Source organism: Ammospiza caudacuta, chromosome Z (genome assembly GCF_027887145.1).
Source record: "Ammospiza caudacuta isolate bAmmCau1 chromosome Z, bAmmCau1.pri, whole genome shotgun sequence".
Classification (NCBI taxonomy): domain Eukaryota; kingdom Metazoa; phylum Chordata; class Aves; order Passeriformes; family Passerellidae; genus Ammospiza; species Ammospiza caudacuta.
The window spans coordinates 68,201,692-68,219,821 of NC_080632.1; the positions used below are offsets into that span (position 1 = coordinate 68,201,692).

Here is an 18,130-nt window from a genome sequence, read left to right on the forward strand (position 1 = left end):
AGATATTAAATAAAGAGGATCTTCAAGTTTTCTGAAAGTAGTTCACTTGTTATTTTTCAAGTCAACTTGTGATGATTCACCATATGGAACCTTTTTAAAGTATTTTCATTTCTCCTTGTCAGCTGTGCTCACTCTCAGCATCCAGTTGTATTGACTTATATGAACAACCTCAGTTGCATTAGTCATAATGAAATTAATGGCAAGTTACATCACTTTTCTCTGACTGTGTTTTCCAAAGCAGAACAATATAACTGCATTGGAATGTATTAAATGTTGTGTTAACAGACACAGAATCCTGTGTTAAAGTTAATTTATGTTGAGCTGTGGATTGATACATGCTGACAAAACCAGGAAAATGCAGAATTGAGGCTGACAGTCTGTCCTTCCCTTATTGTATAGATTTGTTGCAGCACATGCTGTATGTGACTTCATGCTGTGATCTAAGACCTAAGCAACAATTGCTACAATAGGAAACAGTCAAAGCAGTCTGTCAGCCACTGCATGAAACCTTATTGTCTGTCCCTTTTGGATACCTTTTATATCTCTAAAGTTACTTTCACTAATATCCTTTAACTCAGCAATTTTAAGAAAAATTATATCAATTCCAGGGTTCAGTGAAATAAAACAAATACCTATAGATTATTTATAAAAGCATGTGTTTTAATTCTTACTTTATTTTATTTTACTTTAGAAATCACATAGAGTTAACATCTTGGCAATAGCTTAAACTCTACTCTGGCAAATATGTTTGGTATTTGGGAAACTAGGGAAAGCTGCACATCTGGAAGGGTAACATGGACCTTGCATTAGCCATCTTCGTGTCTTCTTCCATGGGTGTCCAGCCTTCTCTGCATGTGGAGATTCATTTCTCCTTGACAAAATACAGTGTTTGCGCTTCTGCTGATCACTGCAAAGCCTTTAACAGCAAATGCTATTCCCAGAGCTGCCTTAAACACTTACCCATGAATGTAGTGAGGCATAATTAGATAAGAAGTCTGCACAAGCTTAAGGTTGTAAAATAAATGCTGTCACTGGCTGTGCTCATTTCATCCTGGCTGTGTCCTAGCTTCATACCCGCTCCTGCTCAACTAGGTTTTCCCCCTTCAACAATGGAAACAGAAACATTACTGTTTTACTTGAACTGTATCCCTTACTCTTAAACTAATTGCCTTGTCTGATACTTGTCTTCAAAATTGTTCCTGAAGAACTATGTTGTCCCATAGCTCTAGCTGTCCATATGCTCTATCTTTTGAATCACAGAATTGTTTAGGTTGGGAAAAACCTTCAAGATCATGCACTCCAACCGTTATGCCAACCATAAACTGTCAAGTCCAGCACTAATCCAAGTCCCAGAGTGCCACATCTACATGTCTTTCAAATACCTCCAGGAATGGTGACTCCACCACTGCCCTGGGCAGCCTTTCCTGATAATTGAGAATGCTTTTGGTGAAGAAAGTTTCCCAGGATCAAATCTATGCTTCTCCTGTCTCAACTTGAGGCTGTTTTATCTCATCCTGTTTCTGTTATGTGGGAGAAGAGGCTGATTCCCACCTGGCTTCAGCCTCCTCTCAGGGAATTGTAGGGAGCAGAAAAGCCTCCCTTGAGCTGTCTTTTCTCCAGGATAAACACCCCAACTCCCTCAGCTGCTCCCAGTCAGACTTGCACTCCAGACCCTTCCCCACCTCCAGTGCCCTTCTCTAGACACCCTCCAGCACCTCAATGTCCTTCTTGTAGTGAGGGGCCCAAACTGAACTCAGAATTCAAGGTGATACCTGACTAGCTCTACATCTTCAGTGAAGCTTCCTAAATGTAGCAGTCATATTAGTATTAGTTACATAGGTAACAATTGGTTGTTGATGAAAGAGGGTAAAACTAGTGTATGAAGACATGCTAGACAAAATTAAAGTATCTTTAAGAAAGAGATCAAAGAGCAGCTTGACTGGTGCACACGGTTTATTTTGTCTGAATGTTCTTTTTTCAGACTCTTATTTTATGGAAATGCCATAATAGTTAATCAGTCACATCACTAGGTAATATCAACTGTTGCTGCTATTTTTCAGATTGCTTTTCTAATACAAGCCTAAGCATTTCTTCAGTATGCTATAGACTAATTTTGACTTTCTTACTGCCATCTCAAGTTGAATAATTTCTTCCTTCTCTTTCTGGACCTCTCTTTGAAATAATAGCTTTCAAACTGTGGTCCTCAACAATGTGGGAAATAGCTGTTGGACTGGTATTAAATACACAGGTCTTTTGCAGACAAATTTGACAATCATCATATGTGATGCTTTATCTGATATATTGAGGGTTTGCATTGGTTTGTTTGTTCACATTTCTAGCAGTTCATTGCACAGCCAAAATGTTGCAGATGTGCACATAGAAAGCATTCTACTATGTTCAATGAAAACTTTCTTATTATTATAATTTGTTAAGGAAAAAAAAGAAACATAGTTAAAGGGGAAACATAATGTGCCAGAGAATAATATTCCAGAGCTATAAAGAGTTTTCATAAAGATGTTAATATTCTCTCTTATCAAATATTCATGTATTTAAGTGGACTATACAAATATGTCTACATGTATATGTGTATGAATCTTTTTTGTTTCACTTTTAAAATTTTTGTTCTTTTGTCTTCTCTTAATTTCTTTCAAAATGTGTTATATTTCATAAGATCACTCACTTTCTGTTCTGCATATCCCTTTCAAGCATAGCTGCCTTTTGATAACATAATCCATAGTGTCTTGAAAAGCACAGTAATTTTTTCATTCTGTTCAGTGATGTTCTGTCTAGCCCTTGCTCTGAGTTCCCAGGCATACCACTATACAAGGTTACACAACGACCCTAATTCTATTGCATGAACCCAAATTTTCCAGTCTTCACTTAGCATATTGCAAGAAGACTGAGTAAGGAGAGTGAGTATGAACTGTCTGGGTTAGAGAAATAAATATGTGATTCTTATGAGTAATAATCTGTACTCTTAAAGTAGAGAACAGTAAATACGGTATCAATATCTTAAATGGCATTGGGATTTTTTTCTGGGAGTTAAAAAGTTTTGCATAGTCATTGAAATACATGAACAGCCTATCTGGTGTAATGCTTCATGCTGTGTGATTTATTTGGGTGCATTGCCTGTTACATTTTGCGAAAGTATTGCCTTTTACTTTTTGTGTGTTCTGGTGAACAGTCAAATATCTAACCTCTTGTTGAGTACAGAACAGATATACATCAGGAGTTATACACTGAAATTCTAAACTTTCAACCATTTTCTTCCACTTTCAGAATGTATACATAAAATTCTATTTTTGTAAACAGTTTTATCTTCTAGTAAGTATTTATTTGGCTCTTTTGTCTCAATTTGATTCAATTTTATGTACTAAAATTGTATCTATTGTACTCCACTTGCTGCTAAGCTTATCAAAAATTAGGAGTTGTTACACTGAATCATGATTTAAGTAGTTATTGTTCTACCATCAAACAGTGTGAAATTCTTTAGTGCGTGACAGAAGTAACATGCTGTCATGCATTAATTAGATGTTCTTCATCCTTCAGTCTTTTAGTCTTTTTGATGTGTACCCTTTCAAGTTGATGAATTTATGATTCCTCTTTAAAAAGGCAAAATGCATAATTCTGTTGTTCTTGAGCTTAGGACCTGTGTTTTCAACATTTTCAGTCTTTGGCAGAATGAGTACAGACCTCTGTCACAGATGTCATCCTTTGTCTCAGCAAGTATTTGCAGACCATCAAGCAGGCTTTTCAAAGTCACAATTTATTAATCAGAAGAATACAGTAGCTAGATTCCTTAGGAGAGAAAGACAAAGCTAAATGTACAAAAGGGTGTGTTCCCACATCATTTAGGATTACTTTCTGTCATTCTCCAAAGAGGCGCGCTCTAATCTTGCCTGATCTCACAATTGAACAGGCTAAACCGTTAAATTCCCTCTCTGGGAAAGCATCTTTACTCTCTGCCCCCTCTCTTACAATCCCATGTGACTAAGAGCTAAAGTAAAATTCTTCTTTTTTTGACAACCAGCATTTCTACATCCTGAATTTTTATTTCTTCTGTGAAATTTGGAGTTGACAAACTTAATTAATTCACCAGAATAGTCTGTTAATAAGTGATTGTAATATTTTGAATTATGTAGGTGTGCATATTACATATGTGCAATGTGCATACTATTGTTTAATAGCTTAAAATTCTATATAAATTAATATATCTTTGTTAAGTGTTACAAAGTGATTTTTCTAGCTTCTGCCAGTTTATGATCTTAAACTGTTCCAGTAAAACATTAAGTGATCGCTCCATATTTGATGTTCTACTTTCTGTGACTATCTATAGTTCCTGGAGTACTCTAAGGAATGACTTTTTGGAACAGTTCACAGAACTTTGGGAGCACTGCATACACCAGTTATCCAAGCAATTCAGAATTTCAAAAGAGGTTGTTTCTTTCCTTTCTCTCTAGGTTAATGCATTGCATGTACCTCAGATCATTCAGGTTTACAGATCTCGCTTTTTGCTGTTCATCAATAGTGGCTGTTGTATCTGAATTCTACTAAGCTTCTGCATACAACAGCAGCATGGAGTTACAGCTCTCAGAGGTTAGGTATGTGTTGTTTAAATAAGCCCAAGCCACATTATTTATTTTGAAAAGACAGAACTTAAATTTCCTTGTTCCTTATTAAAAGGATTCATTTAATTTTTTGGGTCATTGTTAATGTGACAAAAAAAAAGTTTTTTTCTGTAGACTGGAAGAAGTAATTTTAAGAGTCCATAGCACCTCTTCTCAATAGTCTCCTGATACAAAAAAAAAGAAATTTACATATCCCTGTCCACAGAGCCAGTTGTCTCATGATAGGAAGGCAATCAGATTGACAAGGCTTGGTTTGCACTTGCTACATCAGTGCTGCCTGTTCCCAGTCATCTTTCTGTCCTTAAGATGTGGTTTCCAGGAAAATTGGTGCCATGATTTTCTTGGGGATTGAAGCCAGGCTTACTGCCTTCCATTGATATTCAGACTATGTATATGACAATGATGGAAATTACTTCAGTATAAAATAATGCAAAGAAAATGAGTTATGTTTTAGTGTCCACAGGAAAGTGAAAATTGAGCTGATATATTACAGCTTGGTCTGTAGGGGCTATTTTAGCTTAAAACCTAGGGGTTAAAATCAACAACTCCAAACACTTCTGCAATCCATTTCTGAAATGGTTTTTTAAAATATTTTTATAAGAGGTCTGCAGTCAGAACAGAAGTAAATATGGTGCATGCCTTTCAGTTTGTAGTACGAAGATCTTTTTGCATCCTTGTTTTGAAGATTTGGGACGGTAGGATGCTTTGTTTTGATTTGTTTTTTGCTGTTGGTATGCATTGAGTAAAATATCCTGAAATGGCTGAAAAGTCACAGAGTTTATGTTTGGATTAATAGATTTAATTTAGACTGCAGATACAGTTATGATTAATTCATTGTTGTCAATGTTGGATTTTTTTTTTTGAGAGAGACCTTTATAAAACACAACAAACCATTTTCTATCCATAGGTTAGCTTTGTTCTTAGTATGGACTTTCGGGGAAACTTAATAGTTGTAACATTTAAGATAATTTTGAAAGATCATTCTTTTCTGTATTTTCAATTTAATTTATAGTTCAGGGCAAAGCTTTGCTTACATTGTAGGGCAACAATTTAATACAAAGTAGTAAGCTTTGTACTTGTAAATGTTTATGATTTGTGCATACTTTTAGTTGTATCAAATAGCCAAGATGAAGAAGTAAATCATGCAATAGGATAAATTTTACTTGGGAAGTCATAGCCCTCTAAGTGCCATATGTTTCATGGAGCTTTATGTGTAGGAGTTTTATGTGTGAGTTTTATGGTAAGTTTGTTAGTTAATGATTTTCTTTGTATCAGTTAATTAAGTTTGTATTGAGTACAGCAATGTATACTGTACCAACTTAATGGTAACTATGGTTACCATAACCAGATCATAGACAAGTAACTCTATACCATTTATTTTTGTGACTCTGAAGGGAAAAGTATTTACCTGTATTAAATGTATTTTATATACAAAATATAAAATAAAATACTTTTTCTGCATGAGAGGTGACTGTGTCATCTTTCCTCCCACATGAGATCTTTTCAGTCCTTGGGACTTTCTTCCTCCAGGCATTTTCCTTATGGTTCTTTAGGTAACAAAAAAGTTAAACAATGAAATTTTATTTTCAAAACTTAAAGCAGAAATATATAAATTTATGTGTTACCATTTCCAGACAGCTTCTTTTTTTTAACTTACAGTTAGCATCACTACTTGAGTGGTTTTCCACCATACTCCCAAATTAAGGTTAAAATATTATTTCAGAGAGAAGAGATTTAACCACATTTTCTTAACTCTTAGAGAAAAAAAGGGTTGCTCAAGGAGTACAGTCTGTCTCCTTTTCATTTCCTTGAGGCCTCTGGTTAGATTGGTTTTCTGTTGTGGTCATGCCATTCTATCTTTCTGCATTTTGTTGCAGTCTCATCCTTCATTCTCAAGAAATGTTGCCCAAGCAACTTAAGCACAAAGGTTCAACAGTAAAATTATCACAGGAGACCTCAAGCAGCCTGAGGCAGATGAAGACAGTAGGGAAAAAACTAAATACACCGTGTTAAAATACAGGTTGGCCATGCTGAGAAGTGATACAGCATTCCACTGGGAAAACTTGTGAGGTTGGGCAACTTTGTTTCTAAATATCTCTAGGATTTACAAAAGATGAAGTATTTATTTGTTCACATACGTTTCTGGGCACTGTGTTTTGCGAGCACTTGCTATAAATACTAAAATACCAGTAGTGTAAAATGTTTTTTAAATGACCACTGACCAATCTCCCTTTTGCATCACTTCGGTACCATAGGGAAAGGATTTCCTTGATCCCCTATATGTCTATTACATGGATGTACTGTATGGAAATTCAGTTAGGGAATAAAGATTGACATTTGATTATGAGAACAGTGAAGTTCAGAGCTATGTCCTCTGTCTATGTTTTTACTTTCATTTCAAGGGAGCTGCAATGAAAACCAGGAATGTACTTAAATGCATGACTGTAAATGGAATTGGCTGAGATTCCTGGTAGAAGGCCAGTTTTTGTACAGATTCTGTCTGGCTTGCTTTGCTATTTCCTGGTGGCACTGAAATGTAGCTGTTATGAAAGGTCTTGATTATAAAGGAATTAAAGACAATGTCATAGTACCTGTCAGCTGGATGTCCAAAAGCCTAGGCAGAATTAGAGTTTTTACCAGGAAACCAGCACCAACTGGAATTTTGCACTGATACATCTATGGTAGCCTTTATTTGATACAAGATGAACTACAATGCTTGATGCATTATTTATGTCAGGGTATGATTAACAAACATTCATTTGATCATCGAAATACTCTTAAAATTTCAAAACATAAATAAATGAATTGCATAAAAAGTTGTATCACTCAGTGAGTCTTTCATTTGAGGCATAGGCAATATGAGTTGTGAGCTGTGATTCCTCTGCTGGATGAGCAAGGTAGCAAAGCAGTGATTTCTTCCACTGCTGTGCATGGTTGCAGCAGCTAAACACCTTTTGACACATGGAAATGGAAATTGGCATGTACTGCCTTTCTGCACATAGCAGATTAGCTAAACTGCAGGATTTAGTAATTTGCATGGCAGACAACCACCAGCCTCATCAGTGCAGGGACTAAATGTGCAGTAAGCATTGTGGGCAAAATGATGGAGCTTTTTCTCATGGCATCAAGATTTGCTCTGGAGAATAAAATTCTGTTGCCTTAATGTAAGTTTTTATAGGCAAGCATTTGTAAAGAAAAGCCTTTTCTATATATAAGCAATATTTAAGCTATACTGTAGGGAGTGTTATTAACATATATAACTTAAGGTTTCTATTTGTAATTGTAATAATGTATTGAAATCAGATGGCAGTGTATCGTCTATATTCAACAGTATTTTACAAATTGCAAGTGTTTGTGTCTAATTGCATGCTAATTTTAAAGTTCATTTCCACAAATCACTTTAAATGAAATATCAAAATAATTTTGGTGACTGTTAAAACTTCAGTGCATTCAGATGTTTATAATTTATCTGGATGATTTTCATCTTTCTCTTTTGTTTCTAATTCAATAGAGCAACATAAATAAAAGATAGAAAATACTTTTTAGGTTGCCTATTTTTGGTCTATCTTGTAGAATATTTTCTTCTCTCTCCAGAGCTTTGTCCATTCATTTTTTAAATAACTCAGGCAAATGAGAATAACACTGTAGCACCAACAACAGCAGAAGATTTTTTCCAAATCCACTAAGCTGATCTGTTACACCATATTTTTAACACCTGAATGTTAAAAATATGGTTTCATTGCTAATTTTATTTCTATTACATCTGCTTATTGCAGTTTTAAGTCTTATAAACTTCTAATTTTTTTTAAAAAATTAGGCTCCCCAGGAGTGAGTAGATAACTGTCAAAGCCACCTTAATAGCTTTTGGCTATAAAATAAATTAAAAGATAATACAGTATGTTCTTTTGTATAATTTATGTTTTATATAGATATTAATAGATAAATATGAATTATAGATGTATATTACATAACGTATACATGTAAAAATAAAAATATCATGGAAAGTTCTGTAAGAAGACTGCTTCTTAGTAATCCTTGGTTGACTGATTGATTTCTCCTCTTTCTAAAACCCTTAGAGAGATTGGAAATTTTGAATTCTAATTCTTGCACATTTAAGTGCTTTTGACATGAAAGAAAGAAAGAAAGAAAGAGAGAGAGAGAGAGAGAAAGAAAGGAAAGAAAGAAAGAAAGAAAGGAAGAAAGGAAGAAAGGAAGAAAGGAAGAAAGGAAGAAAGGAAGAAAGGAAGAAAGGAAGAAAGGAAGAAAGGAAGAAAGGAAGAAAGGAAGAAAGGAAGAAAGGAAGAAAGGAAGAAAGAAAGAAAGAAAGAAAGAAAGAAAGAAAGAAAGAAAGAAAGAAAGAAAGAAAGAAAGAAAGAAAGAAAGAAAGAAAGAAAGAAAGAAAGAAAGAGAAAGAAAGATGCAAAAATTACTTTTGCATGAATTCATGTGTGTCCATAATGCCCTGGTGTATGAAAGATATCAATCACAATTAATTGTAAAAGCTTTTTTGTCCAGGCTTCGCTGAAGGCTGACCAAATGCAGTGTCTTGTACATTTGCATTCTAGGTAATAACAGGAAGAAAACAGAAGGACAGTTAAACCTTACAGAGGTTTATTTTCAGTTAAATCGAAATACGACTTATTGATTAAGGAAGCACTCTACAGTGTAGTAGATGCATGTCATTAAAAAATATTTTTAATTGCACATAACTGTGTTCAATACACCAGATTTCCAAACAGTTGTATTTGGTAATATTGTTTCCAGACATAAAAATAACTTCAAATTAAATTAAGAGTAGGCCAATGATCTTATAGCAAAGATATTTTTATTTTTCTGATATAGCAACCTTAGACTTGAAGCTAACACCCACTTAGGAGCCTCTGGGTTCACAGGTTTTGCACAGCTGAACAGAGACCTTCCCTCTGACAGACATTTCTGATGCGTTTATATGTGTCAGTTTAATTTAATCAGTTTAAAATAAAGTGAGGTTAAATTACAATTTGCTCTGAGTGGTAGTGCACTATGGATGAAATTTGTCTGGTCTTCTCAACTATTCCAGCTGATCATCCAGAAGATGTTTCCCTTTCCTACAAACCTGGTCCTTTCAACTTCAATAGCCAAGTACCATTACAACCAAAAAAACCAGTTTTGCTTGATACAGTTCAAGGTGTAGGGATGATTTTCCAATTCCAGTTGGAGACATTATCTTTTGCACAGTAGGGGCTGTACATCAGTTGATTTCCATTCCACAAACCTAGCGCTGGAAAAAGAAATATGGTATGTTGCTTTTGCCAAAATAAATGGGACTATAAAAAGGAGAAAAATAATTGGATGCCTTGTTAAATATTCAAAAAAAAGAGAGGTTCATATGTCAAAGCCAACATCTTCAAACTACTCTGGGTATTTTTGTGTATCCTTCTCTGCTTAATTTCAGTGTGTCAGGTTCTTCCCTTTGATTGCTGACTATGTTTTTAAGCCCAGCTGTCATTAGTGTTCAAGCACACTTTTGGCTATTCACTGCTGATTGTGCTACAGCTTCTCAAGTCACAGAATTCAAACTTAGTTTTGTAAGGGGTTTGCTGCATGTTTCCTCATTAAATTATTACCAAGCTTTTGAATAATAGCAGTGTATTCTGATTATTGTGAGCCAGTGCACAGAGGAAGAAAAGCTGTTGAGCAAAGCAAACATTTTCTTAGCTGAAACTTGTGGCTTAAAATGTTTTTCTCATGCAAGCAAGAGACATCTGTGTACTCAGTAAAAGAACTTGAGGATGAAATAGCCAGGCTCCTTGCTGCACTGTGTAATTCTTCATGTAAACTGGCCTGATTCCACAGGACTGCTTTGAAGAAGTATTTAAAAAAATGTTTCAGGGAAGATCAGAAAAATATTAGCTGATAAATCTATTGCCTGTATAAGGTGAGTTAATTATTATATGGAATGCAGTTAGTGAACATGTGAATAAATGCAATGTATCCAGGAAGTGTTGACACAGCTGTTAAGAGAGGTTGTACTTCAGTACTTTGGAGAAATCAGGAAGCAATAAAGAAGACCTGGTTGATACAGTCTGTTGGGATTTCCAAGAAGCATTTCCCACAAGGGAAGGTGATTTTTCAAAGAGGAAAGAATCCGGAACTGCAGGATTCCTTGCCACAGGATGTTATGGATGTTATGTTCTGTGGGCTACAAGACTGATCAGATGAACTTACGAGAATACAGAGGCATAAGCTCCAGTTTAGAAAATCCCTGGCCACATTTTTCATGTGAGGAAAGTGTTCTGGAAAAGTACTATTACATTTTCACTGGTTCTCATGGCCTTTCTTTATCTCCCACTGCTGAATGCTGATAGAAACTGCATAGTGTGTCTTTTCTGTAACCAGGAATGTTCTTGTAAGGATGCAGTTCCACACATGGAAATTTCCAGAAAATATGGTAATTGGAGTTTTCAAATGGCATAGCTTCTGTATTTGATAGATGAAGTGTAGTACTATATGACTTCAGTTTAACATATAACTTCAGTATAACACTGTTGTCAAAATATTTGGTTTTCCAGAGAGATGTCTGCTAATCTGGGGACAGATTTTGCCAGTGTGTTCTATTGGTCTTTAGTGGCACTTTCATGATAGTATTCTTTATTGATTTTCTTCTCTTTGTCAGTTTTACATGAAGCACTGAAAATAGCAAAATATGGTTGTAACTTTAAAACAGTGGCAAAATATTCAAATGAACTTACATTATTCTAATGTAGTGGAAGGCTTTCAGTATTTTTGCCCTACTTCAAGTCTATAACATTTTGTGTGGAGGTACAATGATCTATAATTACTATAGGTTTTCCTATTGAAAATGTATTCAAAAAGTTTCTAACTATCCCTACTTTTTATTATAGTGATATTTCAAAAGGTGTCTAAAAATGTAGGAAGTTTCTTTTCTGCTATATATGTATTTATAGTTTGGAAAATTAGGATTTCTTTTCAAGAAATGTGCTGGAAAGAGACTAGGAAATTGGCATTGTCCTACAAATATCAGTGAAACCGTAAAGAAACTACTTAGGTGCTTTTATCATACATACAATATGTCAGTAACAAAATTCAGTTAATATTTTGGAAAGCTGCTGAAAGGAAGAAATTATGCATTACTTCCCCTTCCACAGCTTCTGAGAATGTTTCTGGCATCTTTTGGCTCATTTTGTTTGCTAATCAAGTCCACCTAGATATTTGTAAATAATCCAAATACCCTCACTGCTGTACACCAGCAATGCAGTTCTTTGCGGAACCACTGGAAGGTGTGGTGGGTTCTTTTTCTCTTCTTCTCGATCTCATTTACATGCTGATTAGCTAAGATCAATATCTTGTATATCAAGGGCTACCAGCTCTTTGAAATTCCTCCTTTTTTTTTTCTTCCCCTGACATTTGGGAATGTAGCATGAACAGAACAGCCCCATAGCTGCTGAAAAATCAACTCTTTAAAGATATACACGTTACTTGGAATAAGTCACTCCTTCATCTTCCTTTTCAACGGCTGCCTTATAACTGGAGTTAAAAACTGTGTGAACATCCTACCCCTTGATTATATACAGGTGGCTGACTTCTACACCAGAAACCTTGGCCTTTTTTCTTAGACTGAGATTTTAGCTGCTAGAATTTCTGTTAATAAATCCCAGCTTGACTTCCTGAGTCCATATGTCTGAAAAGTGCTACAGTCCATGGCAACCAGGGTGCCAGTGATTTTAATCTTTTGTGTCATTGTCATGCAATGACAAAACCGTCCCAGCTGGTCAGATTCCTTATCGTTTTCTCCTACATACCTTTTTTCAGCCCATTCAGAAATTCCAGATCCTCTTTCTTTTCCTTTAACAGAGGTTCAAATTTTTCTTTTAATTCCTTATGACTTTTTTAACTCTTTCTTTATTTTTTTACTGGAAAAGTGTATGTGAAGAAAAAGTGACAGTGAGACCCAGCATCATTCTTACATCACCAAAATGAACAATGAGAAAAAATTGAATTTTAGAATACAGCTATAGAATATATGGCATGAGATTTCCTGCAGGGTCTTCTAAAACTATGTCTTATTGACTCACAAAATGTCCTGTTAATCTCAATCCTGTCTTTGTAGTATTATTTTCCTGGAAAAAAAAGTTATTAGTAGTATAAAGTCACTTATTTTCTCTGAAAAGTGAGATAGGATTTTTTTTTATTTTGCATTTATTTCAATCTTATTAATCGAGTCTTGCTTCTTCTGGAAAAAGTAATTAAAAGAATTCTTATTGATTATGTCTGCTAATTGGTCTATTTATTTTGATTGGTAGAAAATATAGAGGAAGATATGTTTATCTGTGTGTTGGTGTGTGTTTGCACCTGTATGTACTTCCATTTTGAAGAGACAGCTTTTACGTTATTGAGAATTATGAAATATAATATCATTTACAAAGTGCATGAGAACTGCTTCTCAAAACTCAATTTCAGCATTATTCCGTGTGTGCATGGAGCTGAGGTTGCCATCTGCAGAGCTGTGCATTTCATGCCTTTCATGTGTTTCCAGCTCTGATAGCCATTGGGAGATACAGCATGACAATAGAGACGGTGGATGTTGGATGGTGCAAAGAGATCACGGACCGTGGAGCCACCCAGATTGCTCAGCGCAGCAAGTCCCTCCGGTACTTGGGACTGATGAGATGTGATCAGGTAAGGAGCCTTTTCCTGAGCTGGTGCCTCGTTCTGAGTGTGATAGTGTTCCTGTGTGTGTGAGGGAGGCAGCAGGATTTATGTTCTTCTGAACAAAATGTTCAGTAGTCACTACTCTCGCAACTGTTCTGGTGTGCTGTGTTCACATAGGCAGCTCAAAAGTCACACAGAGGGCTAGAAGGAGCATTATGAATGTTTGCTGATGTAGATTTTCAGAATACATCTGTAGGTTACACTCGCAGCCTGAGGTGCTCACAAGTTTTTTATAAAATCTGCCCTCTGACTGTTTTGAATACTTTTGTCTGAAAGTGGTTGGCATGTCATGTTGTAAGCCTGACAGACTACTTTGTCTCTTAAAAAGAAAGGGAAAAAAATCTTAGTGTAACTTCAAGAGTGATACAGCAATTTTCTATATGTCTGTGCTCTTGATCATATATCATGGTTTTTAAAACAGAAGGACAAAGGTTTTAATGAAATCATAATGATAAAAAGAGAAAAACAGACTGAGTTTCTTACTATGTAGCTTTATACTCGGAGAATAGTAGGAATGTCTACAAGTTTTAGCACTTAATCATTAGAAGAAAAAAAGAAGAAGCCAGTCCATCTCCACTTCACCCTGTATATAGCCTTCAGAAATCACGTTCCTGTTTAGAAGAGAGATCAAGTCCCAGGAACACAGCAGAATAGCTAAAGGAAAAATCATTAGAGGTCCAGAGTCTCTGACCTTAAGTCTTCACATAACCCTGCAGGGATTGTTTCTTTTCCAGCCATCATCAACAAAATGTCTGGCTTGTGATGCCCATCATAAGCAGCTCTCAGGCTTGTGGATTTCTGGTTGGATACTCTCTATGGAAAAACAGGTTTTAGTCTAAGGAACTTTATGCTCCAAACCATTATCTTGCATACTTCACAGTGCACTATAGAAGACAGTGACAAAACACAGTATTTCAAATGGCAAGGAATAATAATGTCCAGGTCAGTGGTAAAATTAGAAGTAACATTTTGCAAAGCCAGCCGTAGGCATTTTCCAGTTTGCAAGGAGGTTGAGCACTTTGGAAGAATTGCTCTGTCAATCAAAGCTGAGTCCACTTAATCTCCTAAACATTAGTGTTTTATGAGAGCCAACAGACAAAAAGAGTGTGTGAATCTCTTTGATGGATTGTGCTAAGATTATGTACTTACAGAATGTTAAAAGGGTAACTTGACCTTGGGAATTAGACCTGACCCAGAACCATCTAACCACTTCTGCACGTGTATTTATTTTTTGAATTTAGCTAATGTTGAACAATCAACAAGGATCTAATAAGTGCAATAATTTTGTCCTGTCTTTAACTGCTACAGAAAATCAATGATCTTGATGTTGAAAACAAGCTCTACTCTCTCATAAGTTAAACTATATGTCATTTTCATAGACATGTACTACAGTCTGTATTCCTTTAATTACTGGTAAACGCTTTTCTCGGTTTTTAGAGGAGTATACAACATATTTTGTATTAAAAAAAGTCAACTTCTAAAAGGGAAAAAAAATATTACTTAAGAAAGCTTCAGGGAAGATATAAAAGCACTGTTGACTGTGTGCCTTGCGAGTGTGTGTGTGAATCTTCAAGTATCCAAAGTATGGTAGATAAAAGATGTTAGAGAAATTTGTAAAAATTGTTACAGTGAACAGTGTAGTAGCGGGACTACCACTGGGAATTATTTTCTTGTTTGCAAAGCCTTGATGGGAAGAATAGCTCCACAGACAGAATGAAGTAAGTATCCTTAACTTAAGGGATTTTTGGCAGCTAGAAGATGCCAACTCCCTTTTTCCTCTGCAAATGAACAGAGAAATTACTGAACAAAATTGCATTCTCAACTGTCTCTCCCCAGTATCATGCAGAACTCATTTTTTCCAGTGGCTGCTCTATTAAATTAAAAATGTCAGTGTCCAGCACATCATTAAAGAGAATTCTTGGGTGGTGCTGAAGGGTTTATTTACACTCCCGGTTGGCCAAAATTCCTATCTTTCTACTGTTGTCAGCTTGCAGTGAAAAGAAGGTTTGAAGATTTGTCCCATCTAACCAGGCTTCCTTTTCTGAGGTACTGACTGTTATGCTCATACCAGGTAGCTTTTATGCCTAAGAATTCCCAGGCATTTGGAAGGGAAGTACTTAAACACAGTTACATAAGGAACATATGTAAGTAGACTTAAAATGGGTACCACTAAAACACTCTTTATGAGCCAGGCATTTTGGAATTTCTTTGATATGCACTTGACATAAATTAGAGGCGTCAAGGGTCCTCCCCAGAAAGATCAAGAGAGGCTGTGAGACTGGGTAAAGACAGTCTCTGTTTTATGCCATTGATTATCCAAGTGCCTCCAGGCAGTGTGTTTCAGTAGATGCAAAGCATTATTGATCCACACCATGAAAATAATCAAATTATTCATTTTTCATCAAACTGCTATTGCCTTTCTTTTTATTATTTTTCCTACCATCTTACATGCACACCACAGGAGCAATATGGTCTTTGCCTTAAAATAGATGGCATTGTGTTGAGAAATGTAATTTAAAAATGCTGACTTTACTATGAGGTCATCATAAAGAGAGCATATATTTTAGTTGGAACTTTTCTGTATCAGATGGGATACATCTAAGAGACATCAGACCTCCTGAAGTGTGAAAGTGATCTAGTATAGTCTCTAAATGTTTTTAAATACCTACATTCTGGACAACAGAATTCCCCACTTGTCTGCATTCCAACATGAACAGGTACTTGAAGCAGCTAGGCCCCTTCTCCCTTCTGATCTCTCTCACAGGACAGGTTATCGACTGTGCAAATAAATTTTTGTGTCCATGGGTATGCGTGCATCTGTGCAGGCACAAGGCAGCCCTCAGGACTGCTCAAGTCACGTGTTCCATAGTAAGAAAATGTTGCTATTCTGAGTCTCCATTTCTTTTGAAAGCAGTAACAGATAAAATCAGTATATATTTAAGGCCTAAGCAGGGCATTTTAGAGGTTTGTAATTGGAAAAGGCAGGAATGAGAAGGCATTTCTGTTTTGCATTCTGGTGTTCTGCCTGTGTTTGCGCTGTGCCGCGCTTCCAGGGGCAGCGAGCCAGGCTTTGTTCCTTCTTGTCAGCTCTTCACAGTGCTCTGGGATCCGGGTGCAACCACAAACTCGCCATTCCTCTGCACAGAGGAGTGCTGTGCTGCTGGGGGCTGCAGCCCAAGGTTATGTTTTAGGACTTGATGAGGCTGTGTTGGAGCGCGTGGCGGGTTGGTGCTGCTCAGGGGCCGAGCAGCTCCTAGTTTGGAAAACACCAAGAAAAGCATAACAAGGGGTTATATTAAATTCACTTCAGGTTAGTTCCCCACAGCAGAATGAAAACATGAGTGTTCATTCTTCCAACTAAATTGTAATTGTAGCTCTGTATTTTTTATCACAGCTTAGGAAAGGGGATATTTTAAAGATAATTGAACCTTTCCTTTAATTACTTTAAGTATCTTGAGAAAGGTGTGGGCAGTTACAGGATGCTTTCTTTCCTCCCACAAACACTGGCATCAGAATTCCTAAGAGCTTTTCTTGCATCCTAAGGGCATAAAATGATGCCTGCGTCAAAATAACAGATTTAAATGCACATTTCAAGTTTTTCTTTCTGAACACAGTGTACTGTACATCCCTATCATTAAACTGACCTAGATCCTATTTACTACTTCTAGTTAATTAATTGATTAATTAATTAGGTATATTTTGTATTTCATATTTTAAAAAATGGAGGAAAAGGGTGATGTTCTCCATACTATTTATTTCTAGAAATCATTTGAAAGATGTCTTTATAGCACTTCTTTTTTGTGCTTTCACAAGAAGTGAAACAGTTTTACATAGTGGCAGCTTGAAATCTTTACCCGTGGGGAAAATGGCTGGGTATCAACTAGGAAATAGGGACTAAAAATTTGTTGTTTCTTTTTTTTTCTGGGTGATAGCTTAACTGGTTGAACAATGTGTCACAATAATCTTCCTGCAACTTTTCTCACAACAATTTTCATATTTCAATATCCTTTTCCTATAACTGTGGTGCAATTTGTAGCAGTTATCAACAGTGCTCCCGCGTAAATGCAGGGGACATTTCTTGGGAAAATAGGCAGAAAAATGACACTGAAAAACAGAGGCCACAAAATTCAATATTCACCACTATGTGTGAATGAAATGAAATGAAGAGAGTCCCAACAAAGCTGGCTGTGAAAGGATACACAACTTAGTTAATAAATCATGTTGGCCCTTATTCCTTGCTTTTTTTCCCTTGCTTTTTTTCTTTCCATTTTTTGAGATGAATTTCTCAGAAAAGACATGGTTGCTTTTCATGAAAATACTTCTGGAAGCTTGTAGCTTATTCCAGATGACTTTCTCAGATAAATTGTAGCATATATTTCCTATTCTAGTTTTGCTGAAATATTAGAGCACAGAAGTTGATGGTCAGTACAACTGACAAAATGACAAACTATTTTATGTTCCCTGAGGAAAAAAGATAGATGATCCCTGAAAATAAAAAATGGTCAGTTAAGAAACCATTTGCATCTTAAGTAAGAGTAAGATTTTTAGACTATATGTGGATTTTTAATATAATTTATCACTTTGTCCTTCTACAAAACCTGTTTTACAAATATTTGTAAATACATATTCAGTGAAGACCACAAATCATTAGCAGAGTTAGGAATGCAGCTCCTGTTTAAGTGAAACATTTTGACCCATCACTCACAAGCTTTTAATTTACATAGCTAGTCTGCAACTGAAGGTAAGTGAAAAAGAGCATTAGCTCTTTTATATATCCTAGGTTCTAGAGA

General features: G+C 35.9%; 1 protein-coding gene across 1 annotated transcript in view; it reads left to right on the forward strand.

Moving 5' to 3' along the window:
• Positions 1-18,130, forward strand: part of FBXL17 (F-box and leucine rich repeat protein 17) — a 279,322-nt gene that overhangs the window by 251,206 nt on the left and 9,986 nt on the right. The window contains exon 8 of the mRNA XM_058823719.1: positions 13,165-13,307. Within this exon, the coding sequence (XP_058679702.1) occupies positions 13,165-13,307 (143 nt within the window). The remainder of the gene's footprint in view (positions 1-13,164; positions 13,308-18,130) is intronic.